General features: G+C 37.0%; 1 protein-coding gene across 1 annotated transcript in view; it reads left to right on the plus strand.

The window, feature by feature from the left end:
• MAP3K5 (mitogen-activated protein kinase kinase kinase 5) overlaps positions 1-19,485 on the plus strand; it is a 99,155-nt gene that overhangs the window by 10,348 nt on the left and 69,322 nt on the right. Inside the window, exon 2 of the mRNA XM_064413577.1 lies at positions 19,090-19,229. Coding sequence (XP_064269647.1) covers positions 19,090-19,229 — 140 coding nt within the window. The remainder of the gene's footprint in view (positions 1-19,089; positions 19,230-19,485) is intronic.

Genomic DNA, 19,485 nt, shown 5'->3' on the forward strand with positions numbered 1-19,485 from the left:
ACTACAACCATGGAAGGCTTCCAGAAGTGAAATCTGAACTTCCCATGGTTGTGCTGAGTCCAGGTCTGTAGCTGGAGAGAAAGTACTTCATCAATCTCTCAGCTAGAGCTGGGGACTCCCAGTGGATGCTTGGTTCTGGACAAGCCGTTCAGGCTGGAGCCTAAGTGGGCAGCACTATCCCAAGCTGTGACTGATGCAGCCCAGCCCAGCTGTGCTAGCAGCTTTTTGCTGGACCAGTCTCAGGGTGTATTGCAGAACACTCTGTTTGTGGGAGAGAAGTGTCTCAGGCTGGATTTAGCAGCCACTCCAAGAGTTTGTATTGAAGATTTACTCAAATATGCTTATTTCATTGAGGCTTAATAACACCGGAAGTTTGTGGAGGTCATTAAGTGTGAAGTGGATTTAACATGGTTTAAATACTTCAAGACATTTGGGTGCATTTCACAATTCTGAGGTACATGGAGAAAGTCTTAAAAGTATGTGTTCTAAAAGCATTCCACAAATGAAAGAAGAAAATGAGGATTCTTGCCACTAATTCTGTTACCAGAAACCATGATCTCCATTTTCCAGCTGATGTGAGAAGGCCAAAATGCAATAAGAGCAATGGGAAAATGGACTGAACTAAAGCAAGAGCTTTTGCAGCAAGCCCTGCCAAATGGTTGTGAACTGGAAAACTTCCAGTCCATTTTGTTGCTTAACTGCTTGCATTTTGGTCTCTGTTCTGCAGCATCCCAGAAGTGTTTCTGCGTTGAGTGATCAGTGTTGACAACCTGATACTTGTCTCTGTATCCTCTCTGAGTACTTTAATAGCAGCTTCAGTTGAAAAGTTTCCTGGTAGGCAAACCTTAGTGAATTTCAGTTTATGCTGTGGCTGGTTGCAAAGTGGCAGATGCTTACCTTCAATATTTCAATTCAGTTTGTAAGAAATTATGTATTCCTTATCTATTATGAATTGAAGATATTGATTCACAGACATAGACCTGGGGTTGTTCAACATGGAGCAGACTTCAGGGAGACCTCATTGCAGCCCTTCAGTACCTTAAGGTACAAGAAGGAGGGAGAGGGGCTTTTTATGGGCAGATAGTGACAAGAAAAGGAGGAATGGTTTTAAACTGAAAGGTTAAAACTGCTTTTCACACTGAAAGAGGACAGGTTTAGAGTACATGTTAAGAAGAAATTCTTTACTCAGCAGGTGGCAAAGCACTGGAAAAGATTGCCCAAATGTTGGGGATGCCCCATCCCTGGAAGTGTTCAAGGCCGCTTTGGATGGGCCCTGAGCAACCTGATCTAGTGAGTGGCATCCCTGCCCAAGGCAGCAGGGTTGGTATTAGGTGAACTTTGATGTCTCTTCCAAACTCTGTGATTTAGAGCTACTGCCACAGCAATATCAAGTACTGTCTCAGATTTCTAACACTGAAAGGCCTAGTTGACATGGCACATTTTCAAATAACCTTAATGCCAATAACTAACTACAAGCAAGATGGCAGTTACTGCAATATGCATATCAATATTAGAAAAGATAATTACCCTCCTGCTCAGAGCATACTGCTGCCTCACTTTAGCTGCAGTGCTAAGTAGGGTACGACAATCATAAAATCCATTTTTTTGTGCACTTACTCTCATTAAGTAGAACTGCTGGAATAGTTGAGTATATTGCGTCCTTTGAGATGCAGTCCCACAGCAGCTTAAGTGGAGGAGAAGCTGGACTAGCACACTTCTCCCTGGTGCTGCTTTCAGCGTTCAGAGAATTACGTGATGAGGTAGGTCATGGAGCTGGCCTGATTGCTAACTCACTCCTTTACTTCTGGTTAGCTTTCTGTTGAGTAAGTTCTGTGAGCTGAGCAGGCATTCCAGAGGACAGACCAACAGCAGGACTGCAGCAGCCTGTGTTGAGATTGTCTAAAGGCGTGGTTTCTTGTTATTCTTGATCTTGTCTCCTTGTGTGTTGCCTCATATCCTTTCCTCTTCCGGTCAGGGTGGCTAAGGAATGTATTTCATGCTGCCGTGCCAGCTGCTTGTGCTCTCAGTCTGATGTTTTTCAGATACTTTCAGTTTACAGGAATGTTTGAAAACATTCACTGAGTTTTGCTGTGTATAACAACAAAAACTTGAGGACTTCATATCACCTGAAAGTTCAAAGATTCTGCCACCTGAATTGAAATTTCGACTACATCTTTGCTAGCAAATGAGTATTTGTGGTGTGGTGTCCCACTCTTCAGGGGAGCACCCAAGATTCATAGGTGCTCTGGTCAAAAGGACTGACAAAAGTCAGAGGGTCTGCAAAAGCTTACAAAGTTTCATTAGGTTATATACTTGTCACGAAAGTTGGCATTTTAGTCCATTTTCTCCCAGTGTAAGCAACAGTAGTGGGTTTTGAATAAAGGGGCAGAGTGAAAAGGAAGAGAGAAAGATGGGTTAAAGAGGATGAAAGAGCAAAAAAGGAAGAGAGATCAGCAGTCCTGGTTCCAGTGTTGATCCAGCTGATGGTGTGGCCAAGGTCCTGGGATGCACACGCACCAGGGCTTTGGGGGGATACCTTTCTATAGATACGTTTTCTCTGCCCTGAAGATAAGTTTCGCACTTTCTATGCAAATTGCTTATCATGCTCAGTCCATTTTTTTAGACCTTTCTGGAAATGGGTCAGAAGGCTTTGGAGATCTTTGGTCTTGATTCCCCCCTCTAGTCCATGCCCACTTCTTGACCTCATTCACACACTGTACTGTGTTGTGCTTATCTCCAGGAGCCAGAACAAGGACATTTGTCCTGGAAAAGTGCTGCCCTACCTCTGTAAGGCCCCCTTCTCCAGCCACATCCTGTTCTTTCTCACAACAATCCTTGGTTGGCTCCACAGTTATCCGGCTATTGGTGTTTGGAGACATACACATTAGTCCCCTTATCTTCTAGGCTTCTACACATGGATTGCAGAGTTCAGCGGCCTGTGCTGTTAAGCTGTTATCACTTCTGGCATGCTTTTGGCCTGTGCCAATGAGTAGGGCCCCAGCAGCACTCCCAGTGGCCTGTCTGAAGGGAGCAACCTCAGGCTAGGAGAATTTAAGACTGATATAAAGCGTTCCAAGCCACTCGGTCCTGATGCAGAGCTGGGACCTGGGGCATGTTTAATTGGTGAGCATTGCTATACTGGTTTCCTAGTTTAGGTATAACAAGTGTGCTTCTTTGGAGCTTTGGTTCAGAGCTGGGGAAGTGCAGTTGCAGTGCCATATCTATTCAGGAAGATGGGTTAAAGATACTGCATTTGTGAATGCACAATTTCAGCAGCTATCTTAGCTTCCAAATTCACAGTCTTTCTTGAGGCCCTTAAACTGACTTAAGGGCAGTGTGTAGCTATTGCAAGTCATCAGCCTCAATGGTCACTCAGCAAATAACCTGCTAATATGTGCTGTTTGTTGAAAAAGAATCTTCCAGATCCACCATATAGAATTAGATTGCAAGTATAGCATTTGTGCGTCTTTTCCAGCATAGATCATCAGTTCCTTTGTATCTGCAGGAAAAGTACAAAATGTCATGACTGAATATGATGTAAAAATTTCACTTTCCATTTTAATACATTTGATTTTTCAGTCAAACTGTAATGCATAACTCAGAGAACACATATAAGTTCTTTTTTTTTAATAAAAGATATAATATTTTCAGTTATTAAGTTCTGCTTGAATGTAACTGCCCTGCAGTTATATTGAAAAGCCTCCAGTGTGGCAAATGAAGAAGGTTGACTGCAAAGAAACAAATTAAATTTCAGGAGCTTAATTTTTGGCTTAGGCTGTTGTAAATTACTTGGTCTATGCTAGCAAGGTTGTTTCCTAGAGTTTGTGGTTTAATTTGCTGGCCTTTATATCCAGATATTTTTGGATAAATCTCTGTAAAAGAGTGATTACTCTGCTAAAAATGCATGTGTGAGTAGGTGGTGGCTGTTGTCACCTTTTTTTTCCCCAGTGTCTCAAGTGTTTCTTCATCCTAAATATTTCTTTTTCTCTTCTATAGAAGATGAAGAGCCAGAAGCATGAGAATTTAAATGTTTATATGATGCAAATGCAAACTGAGCTAGGTTTCCTACCAGTTGTGTGGGTTATTTAGTTTGTGTAAAGCTGAATATCTATTTTGATGGCAATTATTCAGATTTACATCTGTGTAGCTTTCCTGTTCACATCAATAATTGCTGTAGAAAAAAAAAGAATTCTGTTTTTAGCATAAATTACTGTTATCTTTACCATTTCAGCACTGCAGGTTGAATGGAGGTTGAAGCCTGTGTTGAATATTGCAGTGAGATCATATATACAATTTAGTTAATTGGTACTAGAACACGTGGAATACTAACTGAATTCCAGAAGTTACTTGGAATGAAAACATTTTTACCTGTACATAGAGTTCAGAAAGAAATAGATTAGACTAGATTAAGCAAATCACCAGTTTCATATGCAAATCGTAATTCTTGCCACTTTGGCTCAATTAACCTATGCCAGTCATCCAACTTTCTCTTGCTCCACTGATTTAGGCACTTGAAATTGATGAATTTATAAAGTTCTTCTAGTATCATTTCCTTGGTCTAGCTAGCATGAGGTTTTGCTGTCTACTGTGATTAAAAAAATATAGGTAATGGATTCGTTTGTAGACTATTTTCTCAAGTAAAATGTTTGCTTGTGTTTCTGTTTTGTGGTCCTTGTTCTTACTCATAAATAAGATGCAATGTGAGACACTTAAAGCCTCCTTTGTAATGCTAGTTCTGCTTCAAAAGTGCTGCTGATACAATATGTTTTTTTTTTCTATACGTGGAGTTCAGCATTGTCCTAGCTTGGTGAATGTCCATATAGAAATACTTCAGAACTGAATTCAAGTTTTACAATGCTCCAAGTGCTTTATCTTGAAGTCTTTTATCTTGCTTCTGCCAGCTCTGATGCTGGCTGTTCCCCTTCATGGGTAATGTGCTCTTAAGGATTTCATACACAGAGGCTAAAGCACTTTATGGAGGGTACAGATAGCCATCTCTTCATTTTAAGGAGAATGAAACAAAAAAAGGAAGGACAGTGAATTACTTGCCTGAGGTTTGGCAGCAGCTGTAGCTGAAGGTGAGGAGAGAACTCAGCTTTCCTGAGTTTGTGAGCTACTGGCAAGATCAGATGTGTTGCTGTTGTGATCACTGGCAATTTAGATATGACTCATTTCTATTAAGAAGACAAGAACCTCCATGATAGTTAACATAAAATCTGAAATTTGAAACACTCTTACACAGTGGTTGGATATTAAATTGTACTGCAATAATTCTAAATTAGTGCCGTGGCCATGTAAAAGTAGGTTTTGGTACATTAATCATATGCAGAGATGGGCTGCCTTTGGGAGTAAAGTTTGAGCATCTTGCATTAATAGAGTGACAAGCAACAAAATCCAAGGCTGTTCTTTTTGCTGTAAAACTCAATTGAATGAGGATGGAACCTTAGCTATCACAGGCCACCTGGAGTTACCATTGACAAAGCCAAAGGCTTATCAGATCTGTTTAATCTAGTTTTGCAACAATTAGCAGCAATCATGTCAAGCGTTAAAGAATTTAACTCAGATGAGTCATATCCGTTTTCTGTTGGGGGATGCAATAGTGCAGTTTCTTGTGAGGCTGGACAGTCTGTGCTGCCTTAGAGGCAGATGGTGGTGGTGTGAGCAGTCATATTTTCTGTATTAATTTGCAAATTAGTAGTTGCTTCTCAGGAATTTTGAGTGTGATTTTTCCAGTAACTTAAATACCAAGATACTACTTATGTACACACATCTGGTTATTTTGGTAGAAAACTAGTGTGGGAGGTTTTGTCCTCCTTAATAAGAATAATTTGTTTATCACCTTGTCTCCCCTTTCTTTATTGATACTTTCACTGTTACTCTGACTTGAAAGGTGAGGAGTAGCTCTGTGATCTGTGTTCCAATAAGGTAAAGCAAAAAGTTATAGCTCAAATTATGAAATTAATTTCAAGCTTGGTCTGTGCAAAAGGGAGATGAGCTTAAGCTAAATAAAGCAGGCTGGATGGATCTGTGTCTGTGTGAACTTTTATCCTAGACTTGTGTAATTGCTGTCCTTGGGAACTGGTGAGAAATGCAGTTTATGAAACCACAGCTTCTCCGTTCCACACTTGCTTGTACTTGGCAACAATACTGTAATCTTGTAACTTGTATGTCTGCAAATGTAGACAAGGCTGCAACTTTGCTTCTTTCTGCTGGAGATAAACTCATCGTCCTTGTTACCTTCTAACAGGGTCCTTTAAATTTTTATAAGTACTTGAGGCTTTTGTGTTCTGGGGCAAGATTACCCAAATCTGTACTGTGGAGTACTTTGTACTTTGCTTTGCAAAATCTGTACTTTGCTTTGCAAAGCATTGATTCCAGCTCTATCCTTTGTGAATTGATGCAATATAAGAAAATTATTGTGCCATGTGCCATGTTAGTGACATATGTCTAGCTTGATGGAGGGTTGCTTTTTTTAGTTTCTGAATACTGCAAACTATAGCGTTGTCTTTAAGACTTTATTTTCTGTTTGAAGTTGATACTTTTTTGCAGTGTTTTTGGTGGAGCCCAGGGGATCTTTCAAACTAGGTTTAATCAGGTGTGTTTTGTTTATGCTGTACTTCACCTGTGTTGACTGAAATAAATTGATTTGTGTCGTTGAGTGCTGTGTGTGGGTTTTTTCCTGCTAAATTGCAAGGAAGGCTGTGTGAAAATGTTGTACTTGTGACTTGCAGATCACTAAGGTCTGACCAAGCCCTGTGAAGATTGTCCTACCTGCTTTCAAATCATGTTTGACTTGAGAAGCCTTAGTAGTAGTGTTACGTGGGAAAAGCAGCTTAACTGTAATTCTACAGCTTGCTTTGTTGAAAGAAAGTGGTGGTAGTTTCTTTTTTTGTTTTGTTTTGTTTTTTTAAGGAGGGGCTGGAAATGGATAAGGTATATGAGGTATGGAAGCAGATACTGATATGTCTATTATTTTTTCAAGGATTTCTTTGAAATAGAACATAAATAGACCTTGTAAGGTGCAGATGAGTAGGAAAAGACATAATATTTTGAATTTAAACAACAAATATTTAGGACATTGCAAATAGACAGTAAATAATAATAAATTCATGTGCTAGCAATAATAAATTCATTGTTGTGTTCATAGGTAAGGAACATGCATTGCTACCCAGAAATCTGTGAGCAAGGAAACAACTGATCAACTAGTGCTTATACAGGTTTATTTTGGGTTTATTATTGGTTAGTGCAGTCACTAGACCAATTTTAAAATCAAATGAATAGACAGAGACACAAAACTACCAAATGCTGCAGGGTATGCTTATTTTTTTAATCTGTTAGGGTGTGTAACAGAGGTTAGAGCTGTTGTGAATGAATTACTGAAAACCTCATAGGAGTAATAAATAAACTTGCCAGCAGTCACAAGGAAAGAAAGAAAGGAAAAAACTATAAGAAATGTTTGCTGTATAAATGTGGTGTGCTATGTCTTTACAATGTGCATCATCACATTTGAAAAACTGAATTTCGCTCTTGGTGGAAGACACAGACAAGGGAAAAACTGGATTATCAGAATCATTCATGGAATTGTTTCCATGCAGATGGAGAATGACTAGATAGGATCTTTTCAGAAGAAAAATCAAGGAAAAGGTGGTGTAATCTAAAATCAGGAATGGGAAGGAAAGATTTATTAAGGAGTAATGACTAATTTTTAATTTTGACTTTCTAACTCTTATCTGTAAGCTGCTTTAGAAGAAGTGAAAAGAAGCACTTTTCCATACAAGACCATAGTTAAATAGTCTTCAAAAGGACTAACATTCTGAGCGATAGGTTTGCTAAGACCTGTTATATATTGTGTACACATGAAATTACTTGGAAACTCTTCAGACTGTTGAATTTCCAGATGTTTTAGAATGTACCGTGTGGTTCTGGAGTTGTTTTTTCTTCTCCTTTTTGCTATGATTTGTGCACTTTTTAAGAGACAGTGATGTTTTTCATCAGAAAACTTGGCATGTGGAATTCCAAATCCTTCAGGCAGTTAGTTTTGTCAAAGCCTTTCTGTTCATGAGAAAGCATTGGACACAGCAGTGAAAATGCTACAAGGCAGAGATTGATTTTTGTGGAGAGGGTGCTGAGAACCAGGAGTGGTGGGCATATTCTTTGATTATTATGAAATTTGGGGGTTTAAAATTCTCAAGTGCTGTATTATTTATGAAAAATAGGGTTTTTTTTTAGAATGGAAATATTTCCATGATTAAATAAAGACATTTAACAAATGTGTTTGTTTACATCTCTTAGAAAAATTCTGCTTCGAAGTTTTCAGAGGCTTAGGAAGATTCCCATTTTTTACAGGCATTCCAGATGCTGTTCATCATATCTTAAAGTGCTTGTATTTATTTTTCAGTCTGTACTTATTGCTCATGAATCTTCTAAGTTTAAACCATTTTTGGTATCACTGGATTGGAAAACATTAACTCTCATTACTTGAAAATAATGTTAGAAGAAATATTTGTGTATCTTTGTATTAGGGAACGCTTCTGGAGTCCTTTCAGTGGCTTAATGGATGTGGCTCTGGCCTTCTTGAGAAGTGTCTACAGTCTGCCTTAGACATTTAGCTCCTCTTGGTGCAGGCCACATTTCTACTAGAACCTATGTAAAAATGAGCAAGATGTCTTCTTCTAAACAAGAAATTGACAGGATTAGCTAAAAAGAGGAAGAGCTTTCAGATGGCATAAAGACATCCTAAGGAAAATTCCTTCCAGAGAATGTGTGCTGTTTATTAACAGAAATTTTAAAGTAATCTACAACAGGTGGCATTGCTAAGCAGATGAAGAAATGGAATGATGCCCTTTGGAAGGAGAACTTTTGTTCAAATGAATAAATAAGTTACAAATGTGTAAAAGCCTTAGTAAAGTCAGTTTCATGTAAGCCTTAGTAAGACAGTTTCAAAAAAAGTTTGAGTAATACTTGCTGAAGACTGCTTTTTTTTTTTGGTGCATGACTTCTGACTTTAGTTGATGTTGGCAGCATCGTAGTGGGAGATTGTATTGGTATTATGTTAGGGCAAATGGGTTAAAATATAAATAAAGAGCACATCATTGAGAGTCATGGGTAAAATCTGGCAGCAGGGAGGAGTTGAAGTGACTTTTTTGTAGAAGGAAATCACACTCTTCTGATAAGCCCGTACTTAAGGGTAATTCATTTAAGACAGTATATTGAAATGTCAAAAAGTTTTTGATGGGATACTTTACCAAATGCTCTTACAGGGACAAAATGGCTGTAGATGACATCCTTATAACACTTAAGAGGACTCTTAAAGGAAAGGAACAGAAGAGAATTTTTGCAATGAAGCAAGGTTGCCTGTAGAACACCAGGCTGTAAGAAGGATTGCTCTGTACTTTCTTGTTTTGAATTGGGCTTTTCAGAAGTTTTACGGCTGATCTGAAAATTTCTTTCTGGTGCAGGCTTGTCAAAACTTTAGAGAATAGGCAGTAAAGAATTGCAGAAGGTTTTATGGTACCAAGGAAATGAGCAGCTAAAGGACAGCTGAAGTTCAGTGAGAGTGGATGCAAAGTATCATACATGAAGAAAAGTATCTTGAATTGTTGACATAATATTGAGGACTAAATTACTTGTTGATATTCAGCTTTCTAGGTAACTCAACATTTTACTATACATGTGTTTGTATTGTTTAAAAAAGCTCAGTCTTTACTTGCACCATTCTTACCATCTCTGCCACATTGCCTGTTGGCTTCTGGCAGAGAAGAAATACTGAGTTAAACAGAATTTGGATCTGATCCCTCCAGATGCTGCAATGAAACTTCGTTTTTGAAGCTTGGCGGTGGATCTGCTTAGACATTTTTGTCACAGTGAGCTGAGCAAAGAATCCAAATATATAACTATATTATAAGTGAAAATAGTTAGATTTTAGGAAAAAAAAACCCCAAATTGGAAGACTTTTTAGGTGGAGAAAAGTTGAGGTCATTAAGTCAGAAATAAACCAAACAGGAAAGACAGAAATAAAAAGAACTTTTGATCAACTTTTTCTCCTGCCTGTCCTGTCCTTAAGGTGGATTGTTTTTTCTTTCTTTGGCTTTAATGTTCTCTGAAACTTTTGAGCTGTAGCAAACTCTACAGTTCACACAGACTTTTCCACCACCCATGAGACCCCTCTGTTTGGTTTTCATAGGACTCTCCTTTCTTCTCTGAACTTTTCTGTTGGCACACCTGTGTTCTTACAAGTTCTTTCTTCTTGGGTACGCTCAGTCACTTCTCCAGAGACGAAATAATCACTCTTTCATCTTGCATCTCAAAGACACATAACATGAGAACATAAACAAAAATAGTCTCACAAATACCATCACATCATCCACCCATCTGTCTATCTGTCTGTCTAGGTGTTTGCCTGCTTAAGATCGTGTCCAGGCCAAAGGAGTGTTTGGTCTTCTTTGAAAAAAATTGCAATGATGAAGATCTTCTGAACGAAACTTCTCCATGTAGAAGTACAAGTTTGCTACAACCTGCCTTGTGTTCATTGCCTACTTCTGCTGTTCTGACTGTGGATTGCTTAAATAGCATTTGGTACAGATCCTACTCTAGTCCTGTAATTTGCTCCAGCCTTCAGCTGAGCTTCAGTAGTTACCCCTTTGTGATCTGAGTATTTTTTCTGATGCAAAGTTCGGAGGTAAGGTAGTCTTTAGTGTTTGGTGTTATTGGTACTAGGGAGCCTGTTTCACTAGGATTGATACAGATGCAATGAGTCTGAACATATTGGAGTTATTTTTGAATAAATGGCTCTTTGTTTGCTTGTCATCTTTTATTCTTGCCTGATCCTGAGTTCCTCCCACATGCATTGATCTGAGAGTGTTTTTTTTTTTTAATTGTTGGGGGTTGGAATCATGTGATAACATTACAATCCTGTTTTGGGCTAGGAGAGAGTGGATTTTTTGAAACTCAAGCTTCTGTTTTCTTTTTCTTCATCAGAAAGCCTTTCTATATTGTTTCAGTTGTCTTCAGATCATTGACACAATAATTTAGGTTTTGATGCGTAGTTTGATGTGTTAATTCCAACACAATGTGTTATTGTTTGTCATCTCTGTCTTTCTGTCTCATTTCTTTTCTATCAGCTGTTATAACTTTGTTTTTGTTATCAGTTCATTGCCAGCTTCTGCTGTTTTATTTTGGTAATTGCCTTCAGCTTATCTCTCATCAGTTTTTGATTACAGAAGCAAGAGGTTCTTTTCCCTTAACATCTGTGAAGCATAGTGCAGACAAAAAGGCAAGAGTTTCTCTTGGAGGATCTTGGTTTTGAATACTGTTGTTGCAAAAAGAAAAGTAACTTGTTTTTTTCTCCTCCTTGCTTGGTTGGTTCTACTTGGTGAAGTATTACATTTGATTTTGTGAGAATGATCTGAGGCAGATAACTACAAAAGTTTGCAGGAATCAATTTGCACAAGTGTTACTAAGGAGCACCTTGATGTATTGGGACAGGGTGCAAGTTTTGTAATGCTCCTGTGTGACAGCAGATCACTGCCAATCAGTTAAACATTTACGGGTGTGGGGGGAATCTCCAGGACATCTGGATTTGTAGATTATGATCTTTCTTGTGATTTGTGGTTTAAATGCATACAGGGACATCTTATATTTGCTCTTGCACATTGTCAGCCTTTAACTTAAATAGTTCTTCTCTCTTACCTTAACTAGAAAGAAATCAACAATTATTAATGATTTAAAAGGAGGGAAGATTGCTTTTACATGATTAGCTAGTGGGTTTTGGGGTTTTTTTTTTGTTAATGAACAAACTCCTAGAGACCTAAATTGAGTCACATACTCATTTTAGAGTCTGTCAGTATGGCTATAGATGCCTTTCTGTGTTTTTCCTTAAATAACTCTTCTTCCTGTGATCTTATATATGGGATTCTTAAACAAGTGGATGTTGCATCCATGTCTGTATAGAGGATTAAAATTTACCTTCCCCCTGGAACAATATGTGACTCTCAAGCAGGACTAAGTAGGTACTCAACTGCATCTTTGCAGATGTTGTGGTGTCTAGTGCCTTCTTTATATAGGACCTAGTGATTGTGTGGGTGGAAAGTGAGATCATCTAACTGATCCAGGAGTCAGCTGATCCTGCACACTCACCCCACCCCTCCAAGCAAACAGAGAGACTGAGTTGTCTCACTGGGTATTGACCACACTAGATCTGATACAAATGTGGAAGAGGGTCAGAACCAACAGTAAAAGCTGTTTATTGAGTTTATCTGAAGTGAAATCGTACCTTTTTACTTACAAGTCTAGGTGTAGGAGTTCACTTTGAAATTCAAGAGCAGCTCAACTCAGTTTAGCTGTTCAAGGAACAGTGGGCTCTTAATACCAGCATGGGGGCAAACTGGTACTGTTGTATCCAAAGGTGCTTTTTGGGCAAGTATTATGCTCTAATTCTTTCTAGTTCAACTCTGTGTTATGCACCATCTGGAAAGTGACCACCCACCAGACAGCTGGGTTTGTGTTTTATCTTCTGGGAATTTGTGCTCAGAAACTCCTTTTTGGGTAGGTTGCAGGACAGGCTCTGATCTGTACTTCATTGACGGTAGATCTCTGCCTACATTGGATAGAAATGAGACTGCTCAAGACAGGAGTACTGTCTTGAGACAGTAAGATAAGATTCCTAAGTCATAATGCATTTCACTAGATAAGAACTAGCCCATGTCCATCGCATGATTTTGTTTTGGTGCCCTTAAGCCTACTTTTTGCATAAGTTCAAGCCTCTACATATACCCTCCTTTTCCTCTAGTATATGGCATACTTAACTTGCCTGTGCCATCATTACCTGCTTTTCCTTCCCTATATTCAAGCCTCAGACATCTTTACAAGTTTTTGGGGTTTGTTTTGGGTTTTTTTTTTGAGGTGTTTTTTTTTGTTTTGGTGTTTTTTTTCTGTTGTTGTTGTTGTTTTTTTGCTAGCCTCTCCCAACAGACTGGCTTGGCTGGACTGGTTTCCTGGGAGGTTGGCCATTCACCTGTGTTTGGGTATTCTCACCTCAGTGGCTCCCATCAGTTGTTTCCGGTCTTGGAGCCATGTGAGACACTCTTGACAGGAAATGTCTGGGTCCAGTGCTGTTGACAAGTCAGTGGCACTGTGGTTTGCACGGTTGAACCAGAAATACCAATCTGTACTGACGTGTTGGGATTGCCAAAGCAGATTTCCTACCTCATGCAGGCAGTCTCTGGTAAACAGGAAAGTATCTATGCCAAGCACAGAGAGTCATAAAGAAGTTGAAGTAGATAAGGATATTCCTTGCTTGTTTCTGAAAGTTTGCCCAATAGTAAGTGTCGTCATATCATTGTTCTAAGGCTGAATGGAGAGCTGCTATAGCAGTATGAAATAATTTTGGTACTCAGACTTGCATTGAATTAAATTTTGCCCTCCTTTCTTTTTTTCTATATGTTTTCAGAATGGTATCTTACTCTTTTAGCCCTCAAGTGGAAAAGAACACAGAATCCTGGTCTCAGATGTTGCCGTTATCATGGTTCCTTTTCCCCTGATAAATTGTGGGACAGTGAATGTAAGGCAATGGTCATGTGTTTAATACCAATTAATCAGAAGATAATAGCAAACATAAACATTCATTAGTTGTATAGCTGCTCTGTTTGTATTCACTGCTTTTCCTGGCAGCACTGTGGTAAGCAGGTAGTATCAAAAAGTAGGGTGTACATGTAAGATATCTCAGAGCACTTGTTTAAACATTCTTCTTTGCCCTGTTACATTTAAAACAATGAGTAGGAGATGAACTTTGACCACTGCATTTCGTTTATCACTGTCTTGGTGACTAAAGTCATGGCTATAGCCAAGAGCAAAGGGCTCTGTATCCACTAATGGACACTTACCCTTTGTGTATATTCTTGAGCTTTTACCATTTCTTAAGACAAGTTAATTAGTAGAGATTTTACTTGTAGGGTTCTCAGTCTTTGCACAGATAGCTTAAAGCAAACCAAGTGGATTTACATCACAGTTAGGAATGATTGGCAAGATAGTTTTAATCTATGCCAAACTTCTCAGAGATGTGTACTTTTCTGGTGCTTCTCAGGCAAAAAGGGTTAAAGTAGGTTGCCTCTAATTCCAACTCATGAATCTGATTTCCCAGGATAATAAGAAGCCAGTTATGCTGCAGTGATACTTTGTTCTCTTGAATGTGTGGTAGTGTGTTTCAAGCTATTGTTGGTGTAGCTGTTAGTTAGGCTAATAACAGGCTAGAGTGTGATTGCGCAGTAGTTGATGTGTCTGCAGCTCAGTGTGTGGTTACTCAGCTAATGTGTGCACAGGCAGCCTCATTAGAGGACGTTTGGCTGCTGGCAGCAGGCACACAGGGTGCTTTAGGACATGGGCACTGAACTGCCTGCTGCTGGGGTTGTGCTGGTTTTGCTGCCTAGGCCAGAGTGAATGAAGCTCTAGTCTTATGTTTGTCATGCACTTGTCTTATCTGTTTAGGCATGCTAGCTGTTAAAGAGATGGGAGAGAAGGTTGTGATTAGACTTTATTGTTCATAAACTGTCAGGAGACAAGAATTTACTGCAAGACCTATTGTAAGACTTTCTAGCTGTAATGTCAAAAACGACTAAAAAAGATAAAGACTGTTCTATACCCGTTTTCTTTAGTATCAGCGATCTGTCATCAGGTTGACTTTCATGAAATACAGTAAATTTTATCCCCTACTTTCATCTTGGGCATAACATTTAATTTCACATTCTTGCAGCCAGTGAGGTTGCAAAAATTGAAGTTCTTGCACTTTTTTGTCTTTTCTTCCTATTTTATGCAGTGTGCTTCCATACCCACCCTATTCATTAATCTGCTGGAACCTGAACAGACTTTCTTTGCTGCAACGTTGGTGTGCAAGAGCATTTGAAGTGAATTATGTCAGTGAACTGACATTCCTGGTCTTCAGAGTGCTTCATCCTGAGATCTTAGAGGCTGAGAGAGCTCTACTCTGATTCCTGTGCTTGATCAGGCTTTTACTTGCCTTGAAACTCAAACCACAGATGTTTTGGTAAGGGGGTGGTTCCATTGTAACTGTGGAGCTGATTCCTCCACCTTCACTGAAATACCATTTTCAATGCCACTTATGAAACTGTTCTCCAGTGAATAGAAAACTTGTCTTCTGTGGCATCAGAATGTTAGATTGATTTCATCTGGGGCAAATGAGAGTGAGAACCTGATAAAGACGATTATGGCAGTTTATGTATTGATGTCCAAACAGTTCTTTTGGGCTTAGCTAAATCCTGGCTCTTTGTAACTAATGAGAATTTATATATATATATATATATATATATATATGTATACTTTTGCTTAGATTTGTCTTGAAAACCATCAGTCTTGCTCATCTTTGCTAAACTTTTACTCATATGTTATGTAACTGAATATAGTGTTTGGCTGTTTTGTAGTGCACTTGACGGTACATTTCAGGCGCTTTATACGAACCATTACCAGTCCTGTTTCTGTGGTGGGTTTTTTATCCGTTTTTTTTTTTCTCCCAAATCAGTTGCATAGTATTTGCCTTCTTCACTTCTGTCAAGTACATTGATCCCTCCTTTGATCAGAGGAGTTTCTCTCCTGATGTTGTGAAAGAAGATAGAAATAGGTGTGTCAGAAGAGCTGGTTTAGGACATATGTTTCTTTATTTGGATAGACGTCTGATCTCAAAAGTGCATATACCTTTCCTGGCTTGTTGGAATTGCAGGTAAGATTTGGGTTTTTCCCCTAGGAAATTGCAATAGCAGCCCTGAGGCCTAACCTGAACTTGAGAAATCTGATCTCTTTGTTGTGAGTGACATCTTCATCTTAAAATACATAACGGCTAGAATGAGCAGGAAAACTTCACAAAAGATGGACCTATTCTAAGGAAGACACTGCTTTATCTGTCAAATGTGGTTATCCAGAAGGATTTCACAGAAGTCTTGATGTATCTTTTCTTCTTTAGTTACATAAGAAATACAAGAATCACAGAAAAGTTTATCCCAGTATCTCAGTGTACTGGTTCATACAGATGTTTCTTTACTCATGGTCCTTCCCTCATCTAAGTAACTCAAGGTTTCTATATGGTTTGGGTATTTTATTTTATCTTATTTTATTTTTAAATTTATTTCTGAATTTTTAATTCTTTATTTTATTGTATTTTTTTAATTTTTAATTTTTTATATTTCATTTTTATTTTAAATTTTTATTTATATTTTATTAATTAATTTATTACTTTGTAATTTTAAAAAAAATTTAATTTTTTTTACTTTTAAATTTTTTATTTTTTAATGTCTTTATTTTAAAAATGTTTAATTTTTAAAATTTTTATTTTTAATTATTTAAATTTTTATTTATTTAATTCTTAAAATTTGTAAAATTTATTTTAAAATTTTTAAAATTTTCTTTTAATTGTAAAATCATTTTATTTTTGTATTGTTTATTTTTTAAAACAAATTTATTCTTTTTAATTCTTTATTTTATTTTTAATTTCTAATTTTTTTATAATTTTATTTTATTTATTTTAATTTTTAAAATGAATATATTTTTAAATGTAATTTGATATTTTTAATCTATAATTTTAAATTTTATTTTATTTTCATTTTATTTTAATCTTTAAATTATTTTTATTTTTAATTTATTTTATTTATTTAATATATTTTTATTTTATCTTATTTTCATTTTATTTATTTATTTAATTTTAAAAGACATTGATTTATTTATTTTATTTTATGATTTTTATTTTATTTTTAAAATTTATTTCGATTTATTTGTTTATTTATTTTATTTTATTTATTTAAAAAATATTTTATTTTTATTTTGTTTTTATTTTATTTCTATTTTATTTTTATTTTATTATTACTATGATAGGGATGGTACAGGACCCAAGAATGTTTCCTACAGTGTGGTCCTGTGTCAGACTCTGTTCAATGTATTTGGCCAGCTTGACAGTAATGTGTATATGCACATATAATATTTTTTGAGTTTATGTTTCCGTCTTCATGATCTTAGGAACTTGCCTTTTTAACATAGGATTTCTCAAGTGTTTTTTGTAATTTAGCTTTGATTAGGCTCCATCTAAAATAACATTTCTCTTTTAATCTTAGTTTTGCAACTCTAGTGAGTGCGCATTATCTTGCAAGATTGCAGAATTAAGTCATGGCACATTGTGCAAGTTTTCCTCCTGCTTGGCACTAACAGCTATGTACCATAGATTTAGAGTTGCTCAAGATTAGACTTCTATGTGAGTAAGAGCAGTTAAAAATATAACTTGTATTATGACAAGTTTTGGAAGAACATAAACAGACTCTAATCTCACCCAAAATACAATGGCTGTATTGTCATTTTTGTTTGGCTTTTGTGATGCTTCAGTTTCCAAAAATTAATGAAAGTGAATATATGTGTAATCTTAGTAGTGCACTGCCTTTTTTAGTTCAATAAAACTTGATGGCATTCATACTGCAAATATTTATGTGGAATTGGACAGAGGGAGGTGCTTAGAACACAAGTTATGAATCTTTTATAAAACATAGTTTAATATTAGGTTTTTAAGTGTGAAAATACCTTCTTTTATGTCATATTAGTCTCCTTCTTTTAATTTTGTTTTTTGAAGAGCCTAGGCTTGTGTAGGCAAATATTCGCACTTTCCTCTGTATCTTTCCTTCAGGTTTTAATAATTTATAAGCCTGTAGGCCAGTTACAGAAACACATTACTGAAGAGTAGATGGCTCAAAGGTATTCCTTTTCAACAAGTTGGAGAGACATAGCTTCCCCTCTTCAGAGTGCAACCACAAGGCTTATGTTTTATTGAACATCTTCATTTCAGTTTTGATGATCTAAGTAAATAGGTGAGGTGAGAAGTTATGGTTAGAGGTAGAATCTCTGATTAGATTGATTAGAGTAGAGAAACTTGAGGGTATATAGGCTTTTTCCCTACAGAGCTTATCTTGCTATCTATCTTATCAAGCTTCCAAAGGAATGAGAAAGCATAGAGAGACACTGGAAACCAGGCTGCTTTTCTTTTTCTACTCTTTAACAGAAGCTTATTTCTCTGGTGGTTTTTTTGGGGGCTTTTTTGGTGTTTTTTTCTTTTTTTTTTTTTCTTTTTTCTTTTTTTTTTTTTTTCCTGAAACCTAAGGAAAAAAATATAATTGGGTGAAAAGACAGAAAAGTGTTTTAGAAGAGGTGGTGGAGATGAGTCAGTTTGCTTGCTTTGCTCTCTTAATTCCACAAGACTTTTGCAGTGGAAATAGGCTGCCTGGTATAACAGGAATCTTACAAAGAGTCAGCATAAATAGTTAATTGTCTCTTGTTATACTTTGGCATTGGTGCAAATCTTGTCAAGAGAAGCACATGGTTTAGGAGAAATTGTGGACTACATTCCTGGTTCTATAAGCTTTCGTGTATGTGCTTGCATGCATTATTCACACAGGTAAAATGTGTTATGAACAGAATTCTCTGCACAGTAAAGTTTTTACTTATATGGAGTTTCTTTGGCCTTATATATTCACTCCCTCTTTGCTTCTCTGCATCTGTACCTTGTCTTTTTCTCATTCTATCATCTATCTATATGAATCAAAATAGATCTGAATGGTAATTTATATTGGAATTTGTTTTCTTCCAAGTTCTAGTACAGAATCTATACAGTATGTATATTACATGATTTTTATTGCGACTTGCACAAAGGGAAAAATACAGCTAATGTAATTTTTTTCTTTTATTGTTTGCTAAGGTTATCATTCACCATGTATAGATTTACCAAGCAGATTGTATTCTTCAAGACAGCAATTAATTTTTTTCCATCTCTTGATTAGTGGTTTATCCATTTTTACCATTTTAAGGTCTCATTTAAAGAAAAAATAGAGGAGTAATAGTGAAACAGAAAAAAACTAAACCACATCCTGCTGAGTATGTTCAAAATTCAAGCATAATAGCTAAAAAGGGGAAATCCCTCTAGATCTCTTATTTCCTACTTTAAGCCAGGTCTTCTTACCAAAATAAATTGTGTGAAGAAACATGGCCTAGATGTATTTGACTGTTAGAAATGTGTGGCATTGATAATATTTTTTTTTTCATTTCTTTCTGCAGATATTGCTGTGGTAGAGATGAGTGATGCCTTCCGTCAGCCTTCCCTGTTCTACCATCTGGGAGTGAGGGAGAGCTTCAGCATGGCTAACAACATTATCCTCTACTGTGACACAAATGCAGAGTCTCTGCAGTCGCTGAAGGTAGCTCTGAGTGGAAAAAGGGGTTTGGAGAGCAAGTTACAGCTAGTATAACACTTGAAATAAGTTCTTTCTGTAAGAATACACATGCCACTTGTGGTTCAGAGCAGAATAGCAAAAAAATGTTCTGAGGCCTGGCAAAGAAGTCTACAATGCAATGCTGTAAAACTCAGTTTAGTTTTCTAAAGAGAAAGATTTAGGTTGCTTGATTGCAGTTAAATACCTAGCTGTTAAATGGCTGTTTATGGAAACAGAAGTT

This window comes from Passer domesticus, chromosome 3 (assembly GCF_036417665.1).
Source record: "Passer domesticus isolate bPasDom1 chromosome 3, bPasDom1.hap1, whole genome shotgun sequence".
Lineage (NCBI taxonomy): Eukaryota > Metazoa > Chordata > Aves > Passeriformes > Passeridae > Passer > Passer domesticus.